At 41.9% G+C, this 15,304-nt stretch overlaps 1 protein-coding gene across 1 annotated transcript in view; it reads left to right on the top strand.

Annotated features, from left to right (window-relative positions):
• Positions 1-15,304, top strand: part of PTGFRN (prostaglandin F2 receptor inhibitor) — a 92,592-nt gene that overhangs the window by 60,996 nt on the left and 16,292 nt on the right. Inside the window, exon 6 of the mRNA XM_024209462.2 lies at positions 4,414-4,833. Within this exon, the coding sequence (XP_024065230.1) occupies positions 4,414-4,833 (420 nt within the window). The remainder of the gene's footprint in view (positions 1-4,413; positions 4,834-15,304) is intronic.

Consider the following 15,304-nt stretch of genomic DNA (forward strand, 5'->3'; position numbering starts at 1 on the left):
GGTTAAGTGAAGCTAAGATAAAGGAAGGTGTCTTTGTTGGTCCTCAGATTCGTGAACTTCTTCGAGATGATGCATTTGACCATGCACTGCGTGGCAAGGAAAAGACGGCATGGAAAGCCTTTCAGTTAGTGGCAATAAATTTTCTCGGAAACAACAAGGCAGACAACTACAGGTTGTTGGTGGAAAACCTCCTCAAGGCATACAAAAGCCTGGGTTGCAACATGTCACTAAAGATACATTTATTTGCCCTCTCATCTAGATTTTTTTCCACCAAACTGCGGAGCAGTGAGCGACAAGCACGGCGAGCGATTTCACCAGGACATTGCAACAATGGAGAAACGCTATCAGGGCACATGGAGCCCCTCAATGCTTGTAGACTATTGCTGGACAGTGACAAGAGATGCTCCATTTAATGAATACAAGAGACAAGCCAAGAAGCGCCGAGTAGACACTGAATAGGACTAAACTATGTACAGAATAGTTTTTTGCCTTTTGTTTATAGAACCCTTTTGCTGATTTTTAAAGTGTTACATAAACAGGACAGGTGAAATATTATCATGTAAAGCAACTCAGTAGCCAATCAGTTGTTTTAATTGTCATATTTGAATTCAGCACATCAAAATACATAGTAAATAGCACATTTTATCTCTGAAGCAGATGACTTCTCAAAAATTGTAGACCAGTGTTATTAATTAAATCTCACATTGTTTTAATATCATATGCTGCAAAGAGCGCCATGAGACACATTAAAGAGCCACTTGTGGCTTGCAAGCCACAATGTGAGTATCACTGCCTTATAGGAGGGGACTGGGCAAGCACAGAGTGCCTGGGGGACAACCTTCCTAAGGGGAGTCCCCATCCCCAATCTTGCTTACCTTCTTACTTGCAGAAGCGCCAGGAAGTGGGCAAACCCCTATCCCTCTCGTCCCACCCCAGCCTGACTCTTGCTGCTTTCAGGCTTGGTCTGTTGAACTTCTGCTGAGCCCTAGCACACCCGAGTTGATGTGCCATCTTACCGTTATTACTTGTTATTTAACCAGGTCCTGGGCACTAAATCTCAGCTAGGCAAGTCCAGCAAACTAGATTTTCTCTTCTTTCCATTTTCTGGCTACAGAGGGGCGAAATAGTTAGATGATTCTAATTCATCCTCTACTCCTAATGTATCAACCCCTTATCTGATTTACTTAAATTTGATAGAATAATTCTACCCATTTCCGACCTAACCTGCCAAAATAGGTTTTCTTACAATGGAAACTCAGTTCCAACTTAAACTGTGGTATGCCCACTGCTGCCTAGAATAGGCATTCAGAATCCAATTGCACCGGTAACTATTTTAATAACTACATTACTGTCCATGGGATTTCATTGTATTCCCTCTTACTGTTAACAAACTGTTACTGCTTAATGTGATCACATACTTTACACTTAGAAACGATGACAAGTTAAAATGCCAGTTTATGGAAACATTCAGCTTTCAAACTTGTACTCTTCTAATTAGGAATATCAAAGTTCAAATCAGTGACATATAAATAAAAGCATTGGAAATTAATTGTTTCACAGCACATCCTATATTTGGAGAAAACAGTAGTTTTTTAAGATTAAAATAGCTTGACAGGTCCCATGAAAACTACAAAGTAGATGCATTTCTACTTAAATGACACTACAAAAAAACATTATAATAAAAGGCACTTACTGCAACTCTGCATGTGTTCCTTTGAGATACTAATGATCGTGTACATTGCTGAACACTTCTTGCAAGGGGTCCAAGTGCTTTCAACCCTCACTGGGCTTCATCCTGCTCCCATTGAAGTCAGTGACCAAACTCCTGTTGACTTCTATACAAGTAGGCTTAAACATATTGACTCCAATGGGAGCTGAGGATGCTCAGTTGTATTGGAGCATTATGACAACCAAGTTAATGTAAGTATAAAGAAGTCAAATTCAGTTATGCAGTTATATATTGTCTTTAGCTTATAAACTCTTTGGGGCAGGGACTGTCTTTTACTATGTTTGTTCAATGCCTAGCACAATGGCATACTCAAGGCTGCTAGGTACTACAACAATATAAATAATATAGCGTATCAAAGTCTGTAGAAATGATGGTATGGAAAAATAGAATGTGATTGTATAATTAGACTGTATGTTAATGTGCATGCATAAGGGGGGCAGAGACTTGGCTGTGCATGCAACCACAATTTTGGCATCTCCTGACTTTTGAGCACCTAACTGCAATCCTAATATTCTCAAATTTTGTTGTATGGAATATCTAATTCCATGCTCACCCAGACCATTGCTAACACCATATTCCTTTTCTGTTCCTGCTGATGCTTTATGTAGCATTGCATAGTGATCTACTTTGTACAGTGCTGATTTTAAAGTTGTCATACACAGTTTCTCATTTCGTGCACTGTTTACTCATTGGGAAAACTGCTGCTTACAGGCAAAACACTCCAAAATGTAATCATGACTAGTATCTTGTTGCTCTCCTGGGGAAGGCAGAAGTATTTATTTCAATTTGGGGGGGTACGTGTTGCAGCCTTACTCTAGCTTATTTCCCTGTTGCCCTGTAAAGTTTTGCCTTGCACAGCGTGACTGGGTTTGTGTTTAATATGGAGTCATTTTCATTACTGGAAGAAAATTCACTGTAGCAAAAACAGTACTGAACACTGAGCTGACTGCTATTTGCACTTCTGTGTTTTCTTGCCATAATAACCAACAGATACCTTGATTTGTGTGGGCTGACTGACAAATATACTGGTGTTGTGTGGCACAGGCAAAGGTTAGACAGAAAGCATGATCATGCAGACCAGGTTAATATGGTCTCCCAAACAGCTCAAGGGGTTACGCTTTAGGGATCAATCTTGCTTTGTTTAGAGGGGACGGGCAATGCCAATCTGGAGGCTTTTTCAACTTATAATGTGGGTGGGGGGGGGGGATGTTGTACCCTCTCCACTGGAAGGAGCCATAGCTCATGAGATAGATGGAGGATCAATCCCAGCAATCAGAGCTGGAAAGATATTATTGGGGTCATCCTTTTCCACCCACTTCAGCCAACCCAGGACACTGTTGTAAGTTAAAAGAACCCTGAATTCCTCATGGAAGGGATGTGAATTGGAGCCCTAATTGCTCTTTGTCTCGTGGATTGGCCACAAGGCCTTCATGTAACTCCTTTTGTTCTTTGAAATGTAGCTAATACAAAGTTCTTATCTAAACGTGGAAATTTCACCACTTTAACTAAATTGTTTGTAAAATGTACTGATGGAAGCTAAACTGAGAGTTGTAAATTGATGCTTCTGTACAGCTATTTATCTGACTGGTTTTTAAACTGACTTCAGTGAAACCAGTGCAACTTCTGTGTGCAGACCAGGACACAGATATTATGGTGTTGGGTGTTTTAAGTGCCTCAATAAGTAGGACTGTTCTCAAGTGTGTGATCTTTCCCAGTAGTGAACAACATACTTAAGTTTGCAACTCACTTACCTTTATCTACCTCTGTTTTTTGGTTTTTTTGTTGGTTTTTGTTTTTTGCCTATAACTTTTTTGATTCTTTGCTCTTGAGCTCAAATTTTCCATGTCTGGGGACTCTGCTCCTCTCATAGATGCAGAACTTTCCAAAATCCTGTCATTAAGGGATATTTAGGATTCAGGCTCCCACAGACTTGGGAAGGAGCGGGGAAATGTAAGGCAAGTCCTCTGCTCTTTTATTGTAATTAATTATGTCAAATATGCAACTTCTAACATTCCAATATTAGTTATGACTGATTTAGACAAATAAGTAGAGTACAGGTGAGAAGTCCAGAGGTGGAGGAAGATGTATCCTGGATTTTTTTCCTACATGTAGAAAGCGTGTGGGGGATTTTTTTGTTCTTGTAACCAAACCTCCTTATGCTCTGATCTCAGCTGATCTTGCAAGCTAAGCCAAATCAGGGTAGGACACTACTTGAATGGATCTTCAAGGCAAACCCATAGTGCTGCAGGAATTGGTGTTGATCCAAAAGGCTGCAATTTTCATTTTGTCGCTGGTGCTGAACCAATGCCCCAGCACTTTGATCTGAAATGGCACTTCCTATAGCAACATAAAACTGAGGCCCTGATCCCTTTAGGGATTTATTCAAACGTAGGGGTACTATCCTTGATGTCCTAGCCACATCTGTCTTGGGTAATTTAAGTTCCACCTGTCACAGTTTCTCTGCCGTGTCTATCAGGAATAATGTTCTTCACGTCCTATCCTAAGCTGTTTATGTAACAGTGTGGGCTGTTAAATAGCAGCCTGCACACTACACCAGCAATAGGTAAAGTGTTCTAGGACTGTGTCTACTTGTTTGTGAAGCATTTTGAAAATCTGCTGGGTTGAAAGGTGCTATATAAATGCAGACAGCTATTTATTGCTTCTGATTTCCTTCCCTCTTTCAGATTATACACTAACAGTGGAGGCGGTGAAACTGAAGCCGTTCTTCGTGGCAGGCCACACCTTTGAGATGACATGCAAGGTGTCTTCCCAAAACATCAAGACCCCGCGTTACTCTGTTCTCATTACAGCAGAAAAGCCACTGATGGACCAGTCAAACCCTCATGGAACCACTCGCATAATCTCCTTGAACCAGGATTCGGTGGTACGACTGGAAGACTGGACAGACCAGACCCGAGTGGATGGTGTGGTCCTGGAGAAGGTTCAGGAGAACGAGTTCCGCTATAGGATGTACCAGACGCAGATGTCTGACGCTGGTCTGTATCGCTGCGTGGTAACTGCCTGGTCCCCAGGTGGCGGGGGCATGTGGCGAGAGGCAGTGAATGGCTTATCCAATCCCATCCAGATAGATTTCCAAACCTCAGGTCAGTAGAGAATTCAATGTGTATGTGCTTTGGGAGGGAGCTGAGTGCTGCACGGTGCTTGTGCCAGGGTCACTAACCTCTGGGGTCATTGCTGCTATTCCTTAGCTCATGCTGAGATGGGTCTGGTTGCTAGAATGTTGCGTATCTCCACTCCCCAGGCACTTCTCTGCTGTTCATTGTGTCTGGTTATACCTTGGAATACTTTAAATGAACTGGGTCTGACCTTGGAGTCCTGGCCCACATTCCTTCCTTCGCTAATACAGGCTTGAAAGTCTCTCATGGCATGAGCTATCTCTGAGTGAAGAATGGCTACTACCGGTACGCTTGCCAGCTCAGTCACTATATTACTGGTATATAACGATTGCTTTGGGAGAGCTTTAATGCTAAAAAGCCATGGAGAATCCTATTTCTGTTCTAAAGCAAACTTAATTAGTTTGGAGTAAAATTGCCCAAGTGTATTTCCTATCAATATAATTGCAAAAAATCCAGGAAATTGCCAGTTAAGCCAACTTTAACATTGCAGCAGCCTCTGCTTGCATGCCCCACTACCCAAACATCTTAAAACCCAATCATACTTGGACTCCAAAGTGTGACATGGTATTTTGAATTTCAGCAAATACACAACTGCAGTGCATACCTCTGTTCTTCAGAATTGCACTCAAACTCTCAACCTTAGCTGCAATATCAACTAGGGTACGTCTTCACTACCCGCCGTATCGGCGGGTAGCAATCAATTTATCTGGGATCGATATATCGCGTCTTGTTAAGACGCGATATATCGATCCCCGAACGCGCGCACTGTCGACTCCGGAACTCCACCAGAGCGAGCGGCGGTAGCGCAGTCGACGGGGGAGCCGCGGCCGTCAATCCCGCACTGTGTGGACCCCAGGTAATTCGATCTAAGATACTTCGACTTCAGCTACACTATTCGCGTAGCTGAAGTTGCGTGCCTTAGATCGATTTCCCCCCCCCTCCCCCAGCCCCTAGATTAAGCTATTTCCAATAGACGGATGTTGTCTGTACATAGGTGTGATGTCTGTGTGTACTTGTGTGTGTGACTGAGGCATCAGGTAGGTGTATTTCTGATTTGTTATATGTTGCATTCAGTGACTGTTTTTTTAAGGTGCTGAACCGTCTGGGAGGGTTTCGAGTGGTTATACAAAAGCTGAGGCTGCTCTGGATGTTGATGTTGGCTTAACTGGCAATTTCTTGGATTTTTAGTGATTACATATTTCAAATTCCCCAAGAGCATTTCCATCAAAGTTAACGGCTCCATGGGCAAATTGACCAGGTTTTTTTTTTTTTAATGTATCAATGCAGTTAGCAACTTCATTTTTATCTCTATTCCCATTCCCCACATGTTCCTTCCCCTTGCACCGTCTCACTCCTTCTCTGTGGCCCCACGCACAGCCCAGAGTCACATTATGTATCTGAAGCTTTGGGGGAAGAGGAATTCTGGGTTTGAGAGGACAGAGGTTTGCACAAACTAGGATCTGTTAATTTCCAGTTGCCCAAATAGTAATGAAATGATCCTCAACCAGCCAGTATCTAAAACTGAAACGTCTTATGGCAAGGGCCACGGGCTAAGCCTTAAGCAGTCATTATAAAGTGATGTCCTCCATTGCAACTGTGCAGGGCTCTGACGCTGTCAGAAACTAGCCCTACTGAAAGTGCACCTGACCTTAAAGAGCCTGGACAATGTTGAGGACTGAACTTCCAGATGAGTTTCCCTACTAGGCCTTATTATCACTCCCCCCTTCCTTTTTGCTTATAATCATAAAGCAGACATTACCCACGCTCTGGTCCCATTCAGAGTACCACGGCTAGTGGCTTATCGTTTCAACAGCATGCGTGTTACCTGAATGTTTGTGTTGCCAGTGTACAAAGAGTAATATGAGAAGCCTGAAAAGGTGAGCCTTTTCCCCCTCCCCCCGAGAAGGGGGTCACTAAAACAACTCTCTTGAATGTATTCATATGGTGTCACTTTGTATTCATGCTAAACAGTTTAAGAAGAAGGCAGTCCATTAATATCCGCAGTATGGAGGAAAACCTGTGAGCTATGTAAGGGATGGGTCTGTTTGTTGCATTGCCATCTTTCCTAGCCAGCCTTCCACCCCCCTTCAAAAGAGAATCTTCTTTCCCTTTTCAGTCCTTCCAAGAGAAAAAAAGGCTGTTTCCCAAAATAAATCTGGCAAATAGCAAAGGCTGATTTAAAATTTTCACATTCGCAATTCAAGTTTCATGGCACATGAACAGATTTCACAGTCTCATCCGGTTCTGACTGTAATATCATCTGCACTGGCCTTCCCAGTTCCCCCGAGTAGTAGCTTTTCTAAAAGCTCTCTTGCAGCTCGACCTGCTGCCTCACTTTGACTGAGTGATTAGCTGACATTTTAAAATCCTATTTGTCTGAACTGTCTTAATACAGTTTGGATGGGACCTTGTCTTGAACTGTCTTAATACAGTCTGGATGGGAAATGCTGGTGCTGCCAGACTGAAGCATCTCTGGAGAAAAAGGAACTCGTTGAGCTCAGTTAGAAGGGACGTTGGCAAACATGCCAAACCAAAAAATGACTTCCTGCTTATCGTTAGGAACAGGGGCACACATGAGAGTGCATACCACACCTCCCTTCCTCTAGCTCCATTCCTATCCCCTGTGCCTTTTTGTTCTGTTCCTGGATTCAGACAGGCAAGTGAAATTTAGAGGAATGATTACAGGCAGATACAACACACCTAGCTTTCTAGGGGGAATGAACATCTATGGTTGGGCTTACGTGGAAGATGGGTTAAAATACAACTTAAATTCAGGATACAGTATGGATTGAAGTAATAGTTACAAAGATGAATAGCAAAGGTAGGGAGAAATTAAAAAGCATAGTTTGAGGAGCAATGTTTCGACTAAGATTTGAAGATACCTCACCAGCCTCAGACAGAAGGTGCCCAATAACAGTAAAGGTGCTTATGCAAATTAATTTACCCGTATATCTCTTTCATGTCAGACAGGAGGTGGTATCCCTGTTTTACTATGAGAAAATAGGTACAGTGTCGGGGTGCTGGAACAATTTGTATAGTGGAGGTGCTGAGAGCCATTAAACCAAACCGTAAACCCTGTATCTAATGGAAACCATTTCATGCCAGGGGGTGCGGCAGCACCCCTAGTTCCAGCACCTATGCACAGAGTTTGACTTGATTTGAGGTCCAAGTCGAGAGGCGGAAAGGTAAGGTAGGCTATTCTACATGGCAGACTCTGCAGAGGGGAAGGCACTCATGAAGACTGTGTGAAGGGAACAAAAGCCAATGGGTGGGGAGTAGTGAGATGAGGTCCTTGACATAGGCTGGAACAAGTCCATGAAGGATTGAAAAAGCTAGAAAGTGCCACTTTGCAGTAAATCCTGAACTGAGTGGAGGCCTGATGGGGGTGAACTCTGACTTGCTCCAAACGATGCTTCCATCTTCTGCTCGGTAATAGCGCTGCCTCACCCTCTGGAATTCCTGACCATTTAAACGGGTCACTGCTGACCAGCAAGGCATTTTAACTGCTGCTGCTGGTTTACAATCAGGTTATTTATCTAAACAATTAACAACTGTCGTGTTCCAATCTTCTCCAATTTGACAAGCTCAAACTATGACAGTATCCTGAGTCCACATTTTGGGGGTAAGGTGCGGGGGTGGGGAATAAATAAGAAAATAGAGAAACTCTCTCAGCAAAGGAAGTCCTTAATGAGTGTTACGTGAAAGCTTTTAGTGGTTGTAGGAATATCCTTCTGTGTCTTTATTGATTTCTGTCTGGAGCTGGGGGACTTGTTGGATTGGAAGTGCTTTCCTCTAACCTGGCTTCCTCCCAGATCTGTTTTGTCCGAGCCTGGCTGTGTTTCAAGGAAAGCTTTTTTTATTGCACGTGCACCTTGTGAAACGTGACCTGTTTGAACGGCAGGAGGCCTGTAAGATTTTTATATACAAGCTGGAGACTGCACACGCAAACTCCAGTATTTCCCACCAATAATAATCTTGAAATGTGGCATTGTTATGAAAAGTTTTCCCATGAATATTTGTGGGAAAATGTCTCCCTCCAGGTTTTTTCCAGTGGTGGCACAACTTGCTGGCTCCAGGCAGAGGCCACCTTGTTTCTTTGCTCAGTGCTGAATAAAGATGAATTTACTGCAGTAAATTCACGGTCTGAAACTTAAAGGAAAAACCTACTTGCAATTTCATTAATTGAAAGATGTGATAAATCTATATTTCAGAATCACATAAATTAGTAGTATGTGGGGGAGAAGCAGAGGGGAACTACTAGGTATATTCTATGTACTCCCAAAACCTGAGTCGATTGGAGATTGTTCCCTAGTTGATAGCTTCATAGATTTTTATGGCCAGAAAGGACCATTGTGATCATCTAGTTTAACCTCCTGCATAACCTGCCACAGGACTTGTTTTAATTCCTGCTGCAAATCCAATAGCTGTGATTGAGTTAAAGCATATCTTCTAGAAAAACATCCAGTCTTGATTTAAAGATTTCCAGTGATTCTCCAATGCTCTTTTTTTTTAGTCTACTTTGAAAAGTATCCTGAAATGGAAGAACTGTCATTTCCTTTGGGAGATTATTCTGCAGTCTAATAGTTCTCACTGGTGGCAAATGTTTCTTGATATCCAGCCTGAAATCTCCTTCTCTTAATTTCATGCCATCACTCCTAGTGACATTTCCTGGCACAACCCTAAGCAGTTCTTCTCCCTCCTTAGTGCCGGCACTCTTCAGATATGTGTACACGTGTCCTCTCTTAATCTGGCCAAACCGTGTATCTGTTTAGTTATTTAAATGCCTCACAAGGTGGTCCCTTTCATAGTGCACACTCCTCCAACCCAAAGCTCATGATCCTTCCTAGCCCTCCTTCAGACCAGGCTTCTTAATAATTAGAACTACTTGTAACATGTTGAATACTTTCCACCTCAGGGTATAAACTGTGTATGCTAGGTGATGTTAGAGCTGCTCCTTGATACAGTGAAACACCCTTGCTAGACCAGTGCCCCAATTCTCTCTAATCTAAAGGATTTGTTGTTAGCCTACTTGGAGAAATTCTTCGAGTCCTTTGAAGGCAAAGATCTATTTGGCAACTGAAAGGTGCTAAATCAACAACCCTGGAGACTGGCGACTACTAAGACTCTGAGCAGTGCTAACTTCTTATTCCACGATAGGTCTTTTTCACTGCACTCGCAGGGGATCACCACTAAAAGAGAGGAGTGTTCACTTTCCCATAGCCCTTTCCATCCCCTTGCTGAGCTGGGTAACAAAGGTCTAATTAGCACTTAACTGCATGTGTGGTTTTTGTGACGTGGACCCCTATCTGCTAGGCTCAGACTGGGATGAAAACATTCATTTCACACAGGTCATTGTACAGCCATCAGATAGTAATGGGTTCATTCTTCTTCCTAGCTGGGCCACAGTTGAGCCAGTGACCTTGACGTGAAAAGCTTCCTACTCGTGTACCCAGAGGCACCCCAGTCACCCTGCAATTCAGGTGGCTTATCCCATAGAGTTAAATTCTTTTCCGTAATCCCCCCAGATACTATTTAGAATGGCTTCTCCCGCAGCATGGTTACACAGAGATCCAATACAGTATTTCTGTTCCATAGAAGTGATTTGGGTGGGGGGGGGGGGGGGGGGGGGGGGGAATTGTAATGTGCTTCTGTAAAATAAGATGTGAGAGAGATAAGAATCGAGCTTGGCTTCACTCTTCTGGCTGCCTCCAGAGAAACCCCAGCAAAGGGTGAAAGCTGGTGAGAGTCAGAAACAAAAGGGAATTTAAGAAGCTTCTTGGTGTAATCTTCAGCTCTGGATTACATCTGTGAATGAGCTCATTACACAGCAATGTTTTATCACTTGTTTTGGAAGGAGCAAAGATAAACCAAGAACTGTTGAAATGTGAGCTGCGTATTTGTTGTTGAACTTGTGATTAAAATAAAACTGTGCCCTCTGCTAACCCGGAGATCTAACTTCTCCCTTTCCTTCTCTTTCTGCATCACTCACTCGATCAAATATATTTGTCTTAATCAGGGAAGTAAGTGAATGAAGAGCAATACAGCAGAAACTCCCTGGCAAGAAATCCCTGTATTTTCTACCCTTTATTAGTGGGTAGAAATCTGTTTAGTCATCATAGTTTTTTCCCCTCGTCAATTTGTATTTGGGTCTGTAAACCACAGATGAAAGTACAGAGGGTTCTTTCCAGTAATAACTATTATGAAATTTGGGATGGTGCTGGTTAGGGAAATCTATATAGAAAGAATAAAGGCAGTGGGGGAGGTTATTACTTGGAGAAGAGCAGATTATGGTCTCTTCAGTGCAATAGTGGATGGCTTAGTGCCAGAGCAGTTATGAGTAATATTTTTGAATAGAGAGAATTTGCAGATTGCATCAATTTTTCCTCACATGGTTTATGGCACTTCCTGATTTCAAGTAGAAAAGGCACACTACAATGATTGCTGTCTGGCTGTTGAGGAAGAGAGTATGTGACAGAATTCCTTGTTTGTACTTCTGATTCTGAGTCCCAGTTACCTTGGGCAAGTTACTTAACTTCTCCGTCCCCCACTTTTCCCATCTATAAAATAGGGATAATTCTTGTCTACATGAAGCTAAATTTGATTTTTGTATAGTGCTTTGAGAACACAGTATAGAAGGCCAGAAGTTAAGGTTGCCATCTTCCATTATAAATCCTTTTTCCCATTACTTCTAACTTTCTGAAACATTTATTTTCTGCGCTTTACTTGGTCTTGATCCAGCGATCTAGAAAGATTGATTGCTATCAATTCAGCTGTTTTTATTTTAAATTCTGTGTATGAGTCTTTACAAATAAAAGGAAAACAATCCTTAAACTCAGAGGTTTTGTGCAAGTATAACTCAATCAACTAAGCCAATTTTGTTCAAGCCTGGCTTCTTGTGTAGATGTCTTTGAACTCTAAGGAATAAACCAAGCTTGATGTCGTTTGAACCATTAGCTTTTTTCAGTGTATCTACAGAAGAAATTGCTGTAACTTTTTTAAAAAAATCTAAAGCTAAGTCACTTCAAACTGCTAGGCACTGAGATGTACTCTATTTTTTGGATTTCCCAAAATCAAGGTGGTGTAATGTTGGACTTGAGTATTCAGTCTTTCAGAAATGAAGAACTGTGGTTGAAAGATCTATTTTAACTTTGTCATTATTATGTTTATAACTTTTTAGTATAACAAGTTTTTAACCTTTACAACCATAATATAGTAGAATAAAAACAGGTATTTCTTATTACCTGAGTACGTTCCACAGTTTACTGTCTGAGTTCGATCTTGGTTTGATTTTTAAGTTTCAATGAGATTTACAAAATGTCAACTTAATTTCAAAACTAGGGAACCAGTTTTCCTCTAAGAATGCTTGTCTGTAAAGTTTATGTTCAAAATTTTTCATTGGATTTCTTAGCTTGAGTCAAAGCTAAATTGGCTTAGACCTTGATTTTTCCAAACTTGAGGTCATTCAGCTTTAAATGTTCCAGACTTTAAACCTACCGAATAATATTTTCAAACTTGGCTTGATTTAGGTCTCAATGAGATCTATAAAACAAGTCATGTGATTTGTCTATATTGTAACTGAAATTTCTGTTTGTAGTTTATAATAGTGACTGTCCATATTTTAAAGTATTAGGTACAGGCAACAGGGTTAAGATGGAGCTAGGAGCATGAGGTAAAACCAACCTGATTTGCACCAATGTCCCGGAAGTCTTTACTGTTGCTCATTAAACTTGGGTGCCCTGTGCTAAGAGGCATGCCTGAAAGCTGCATGCTGTTGCACTGATGCCAGTGCTTGCCAAGATGCTTTTCTTAGAGCCCTCAGAAAGAAAATGCCCAGCTAGCGGGTTTTTTGCTATGTATGCTTTAGCTGACAGATCACAACTTTGTTTTTCTGTGGGAGTGGTTCACTGCTCATTCCTGCTCATCTCTTCCTATTAGCTTTAACTGAAGTCCGGGCAACTGGTTTAAACAGGGAAACATAAATCAAGGCAATAGCACTCTGAATGAAAATAAAGATTACTTTCAGCTGCCTTTTTTTTTTTTTTTTTTTTTAAGGAATGGGGAGTTGGTGGCTGCAGGGGACTTTTAGTGAGTTATGGAGCACTTCACAGCTAGGTCACTAGTACAAATCCTGCCCAAGTGGGTAGTGACCAAAATTTGTTACTTTCTGATGGTGTTTCAGTGGCCTGTGTGAAATAGAGTTGGTCATCTCAGTCCAATTCCTGGTTAAGTGCCCACATCACAAACAATCATAAACATGAGCATTGATTGTCCTCAGGTACTTGCAACTTCTGCAGAGGCACAAAGAATTGAATGAGCCATGAGCTTATCTCTGAAGGTGGTCTCTTCAGGCCAGTGGTCCGGCACATTGGTGTGAGAAGTGGGATGGTGCCTCACTGGGAAAGTGCTCCCATCGAAGCCATAATTGTATGGATAGAGTTTCCCAGATTGTCATCCTAACAGCTTTTACTATAACAAAGCTTGCTTAAAACATTGTTTAAAAGAGGAAGCCCAAGATGTTTAGTCTGTTGGATGAAGAGAGAGAATGGTGACCCCTGAAATGTTTCAGGGCTTTCTGTTGAAGACCAGCACTTCTGACGTAGGATGATGGCATTCTTCCCTCCTCCTAACTTTCTTTGTGCTTCAGGGACCATTTTCCCCAGCGTGGAGATGATTTGCAGGAGTTGTGTACTCTGGAAGGGAACTAATGATTTCCCACTGGTTACTGTGGTTTACCCAGGGGAAGTGTGATCATTAAATGATGGACATGGGGAAGCAGCTGCTCTATTTGTTGCATCAGTATTGCCCTAGAAACTTGGGCATGCTGGTGACAAGCAGGGAGATGCAGCTGATGGTCTGAAAGCAGAAATTCTCTTTTATAAGAGATGAAAAAATTTGATCTGATAATGACCTAAGCACTTTGACTTCTGCTTTTAAGTTCTTTTATGGTAAAGGGTGCTCAGATTCTGCCCAGCTGAGAAGCTGCACTGGCAACTTGCTGGGGCCTTGATGGCTGCAATCAATGTCTATAAAATGGAGTAGATCGCAGATGACCTCATCTTTAATATAGAGATGTGACCTGCAGAAACTACAGGTCACAATGTGCGATGTTCTGTGTTGATAACTCTCCCCTCCGCCTACACACACACAGAATATCAAGGCTATGCTTCTGAAACAGTCAGCAGGGGAAAGTGACATTGACAAGGATCAGACAATTCTTCTCTCACTCTGTCTGTCCATGGTCTCTAAGGAAGTATGTACAGGAACGCAAGCTTGATTCTCTTCTCCCTACCAATATAGTGGCAGGATCTGTGGGAATGCAGTGGTTCTCTCCTGACCTGAAGTCAGAGTTCACTCACTGATGCTGAACCGCTGCAGTTGCTTACTGTAAAATGGAGTGCATATAAAACAGGATACAGTGATTATGGTGCCATTCAAATTCAGTCTACACTGCAGCACATTAGACTCTGGGAGGGCAGTGGTACTGCAAGCAAACATGGCAATCTCATGCATTGAGGCTTTGATGTTTTATAAATCTAAATAAAATCAAATGAAGGGATGCTGGCCTGAATGTGATGGTTAATACTGACTTTGTAACGAGTGTGTTAGCATCTTTAATTTCTAGCTGCACAGCTCACTGAAGACTAACAGGAAAGAGCTTAATTTGTTTTATTTGAAGGATGAACGTTATAACACCTCTAATGGCACTGAGATTGCTGGCTATCTTTGGAAACAATTTGAATTTTCATAGGAAGATCTTGGACAGAGTCTGAGGAAGTGGTCGTGCTAATATTCCTTCCCCTTTCCTTGTGGGGGGGGGGCCTCAACATGTTAACTTTTTAAATGTGTGTGTGTATTATAATGCATTTATAAGGCACCCATCACCTTAGCATCTGAACTTCATAATATTCTGGGTCTCTTATTTCCATAAATACGTTCTAGCAGACTCTTCAAGTCTCAAGCAATAGTTCATAAAACTTCTAAGGCTTCTTTGTTATTCGTTTATCTCCATGTTTTCAGGGACATCTTACACTTTTATATAATGCCTTTCATGTGACAGCGGTTTTATAAACTTGCATAGGTAGACGTTGCTTCATCACTGCCAAAATGCAGCCATTTCGTGGGGGTGGGGGGAATGGGAGATTTAACTGCACACAAGAGTGTTGCACTACAGTTTAACAGAAAGTAAAGAAAATTATGCCCATTTGAAATCATAGGGCAAATTTAGGAAGCCACAAAATAATTGCTTCCTCTTAATTGGAATTTTGGCTCTTGTAAAAAGTGCTCTGTAATCTCTGTGGACCACAAATAGTCAGCCCTCTGCGGTCTTCAGTATCTCAACCTAAAGGTTACACTTCCAGTGGCCCAATGCCCTTATTCCATTCCAGAGCATTGGTTCAGTAGTGACGTGAAGAAAGAGTACAATCTACTCAGTCGCTAG

This window comes from Terrapene carolina, unplaced genomic scaffold (assembly GCF_002925995.2).
Source record: "Terrapene carolina triunguis isolate 2854851 unplaced genomic scaffold, T_m_triunguis-2.0 Scaffold558, whole genome shotgun sequence".
NCBI lineage: Eukaryota > Metazoa > Chordata > Testudines > Emydidae > Terrapene > Terrapene triunguis.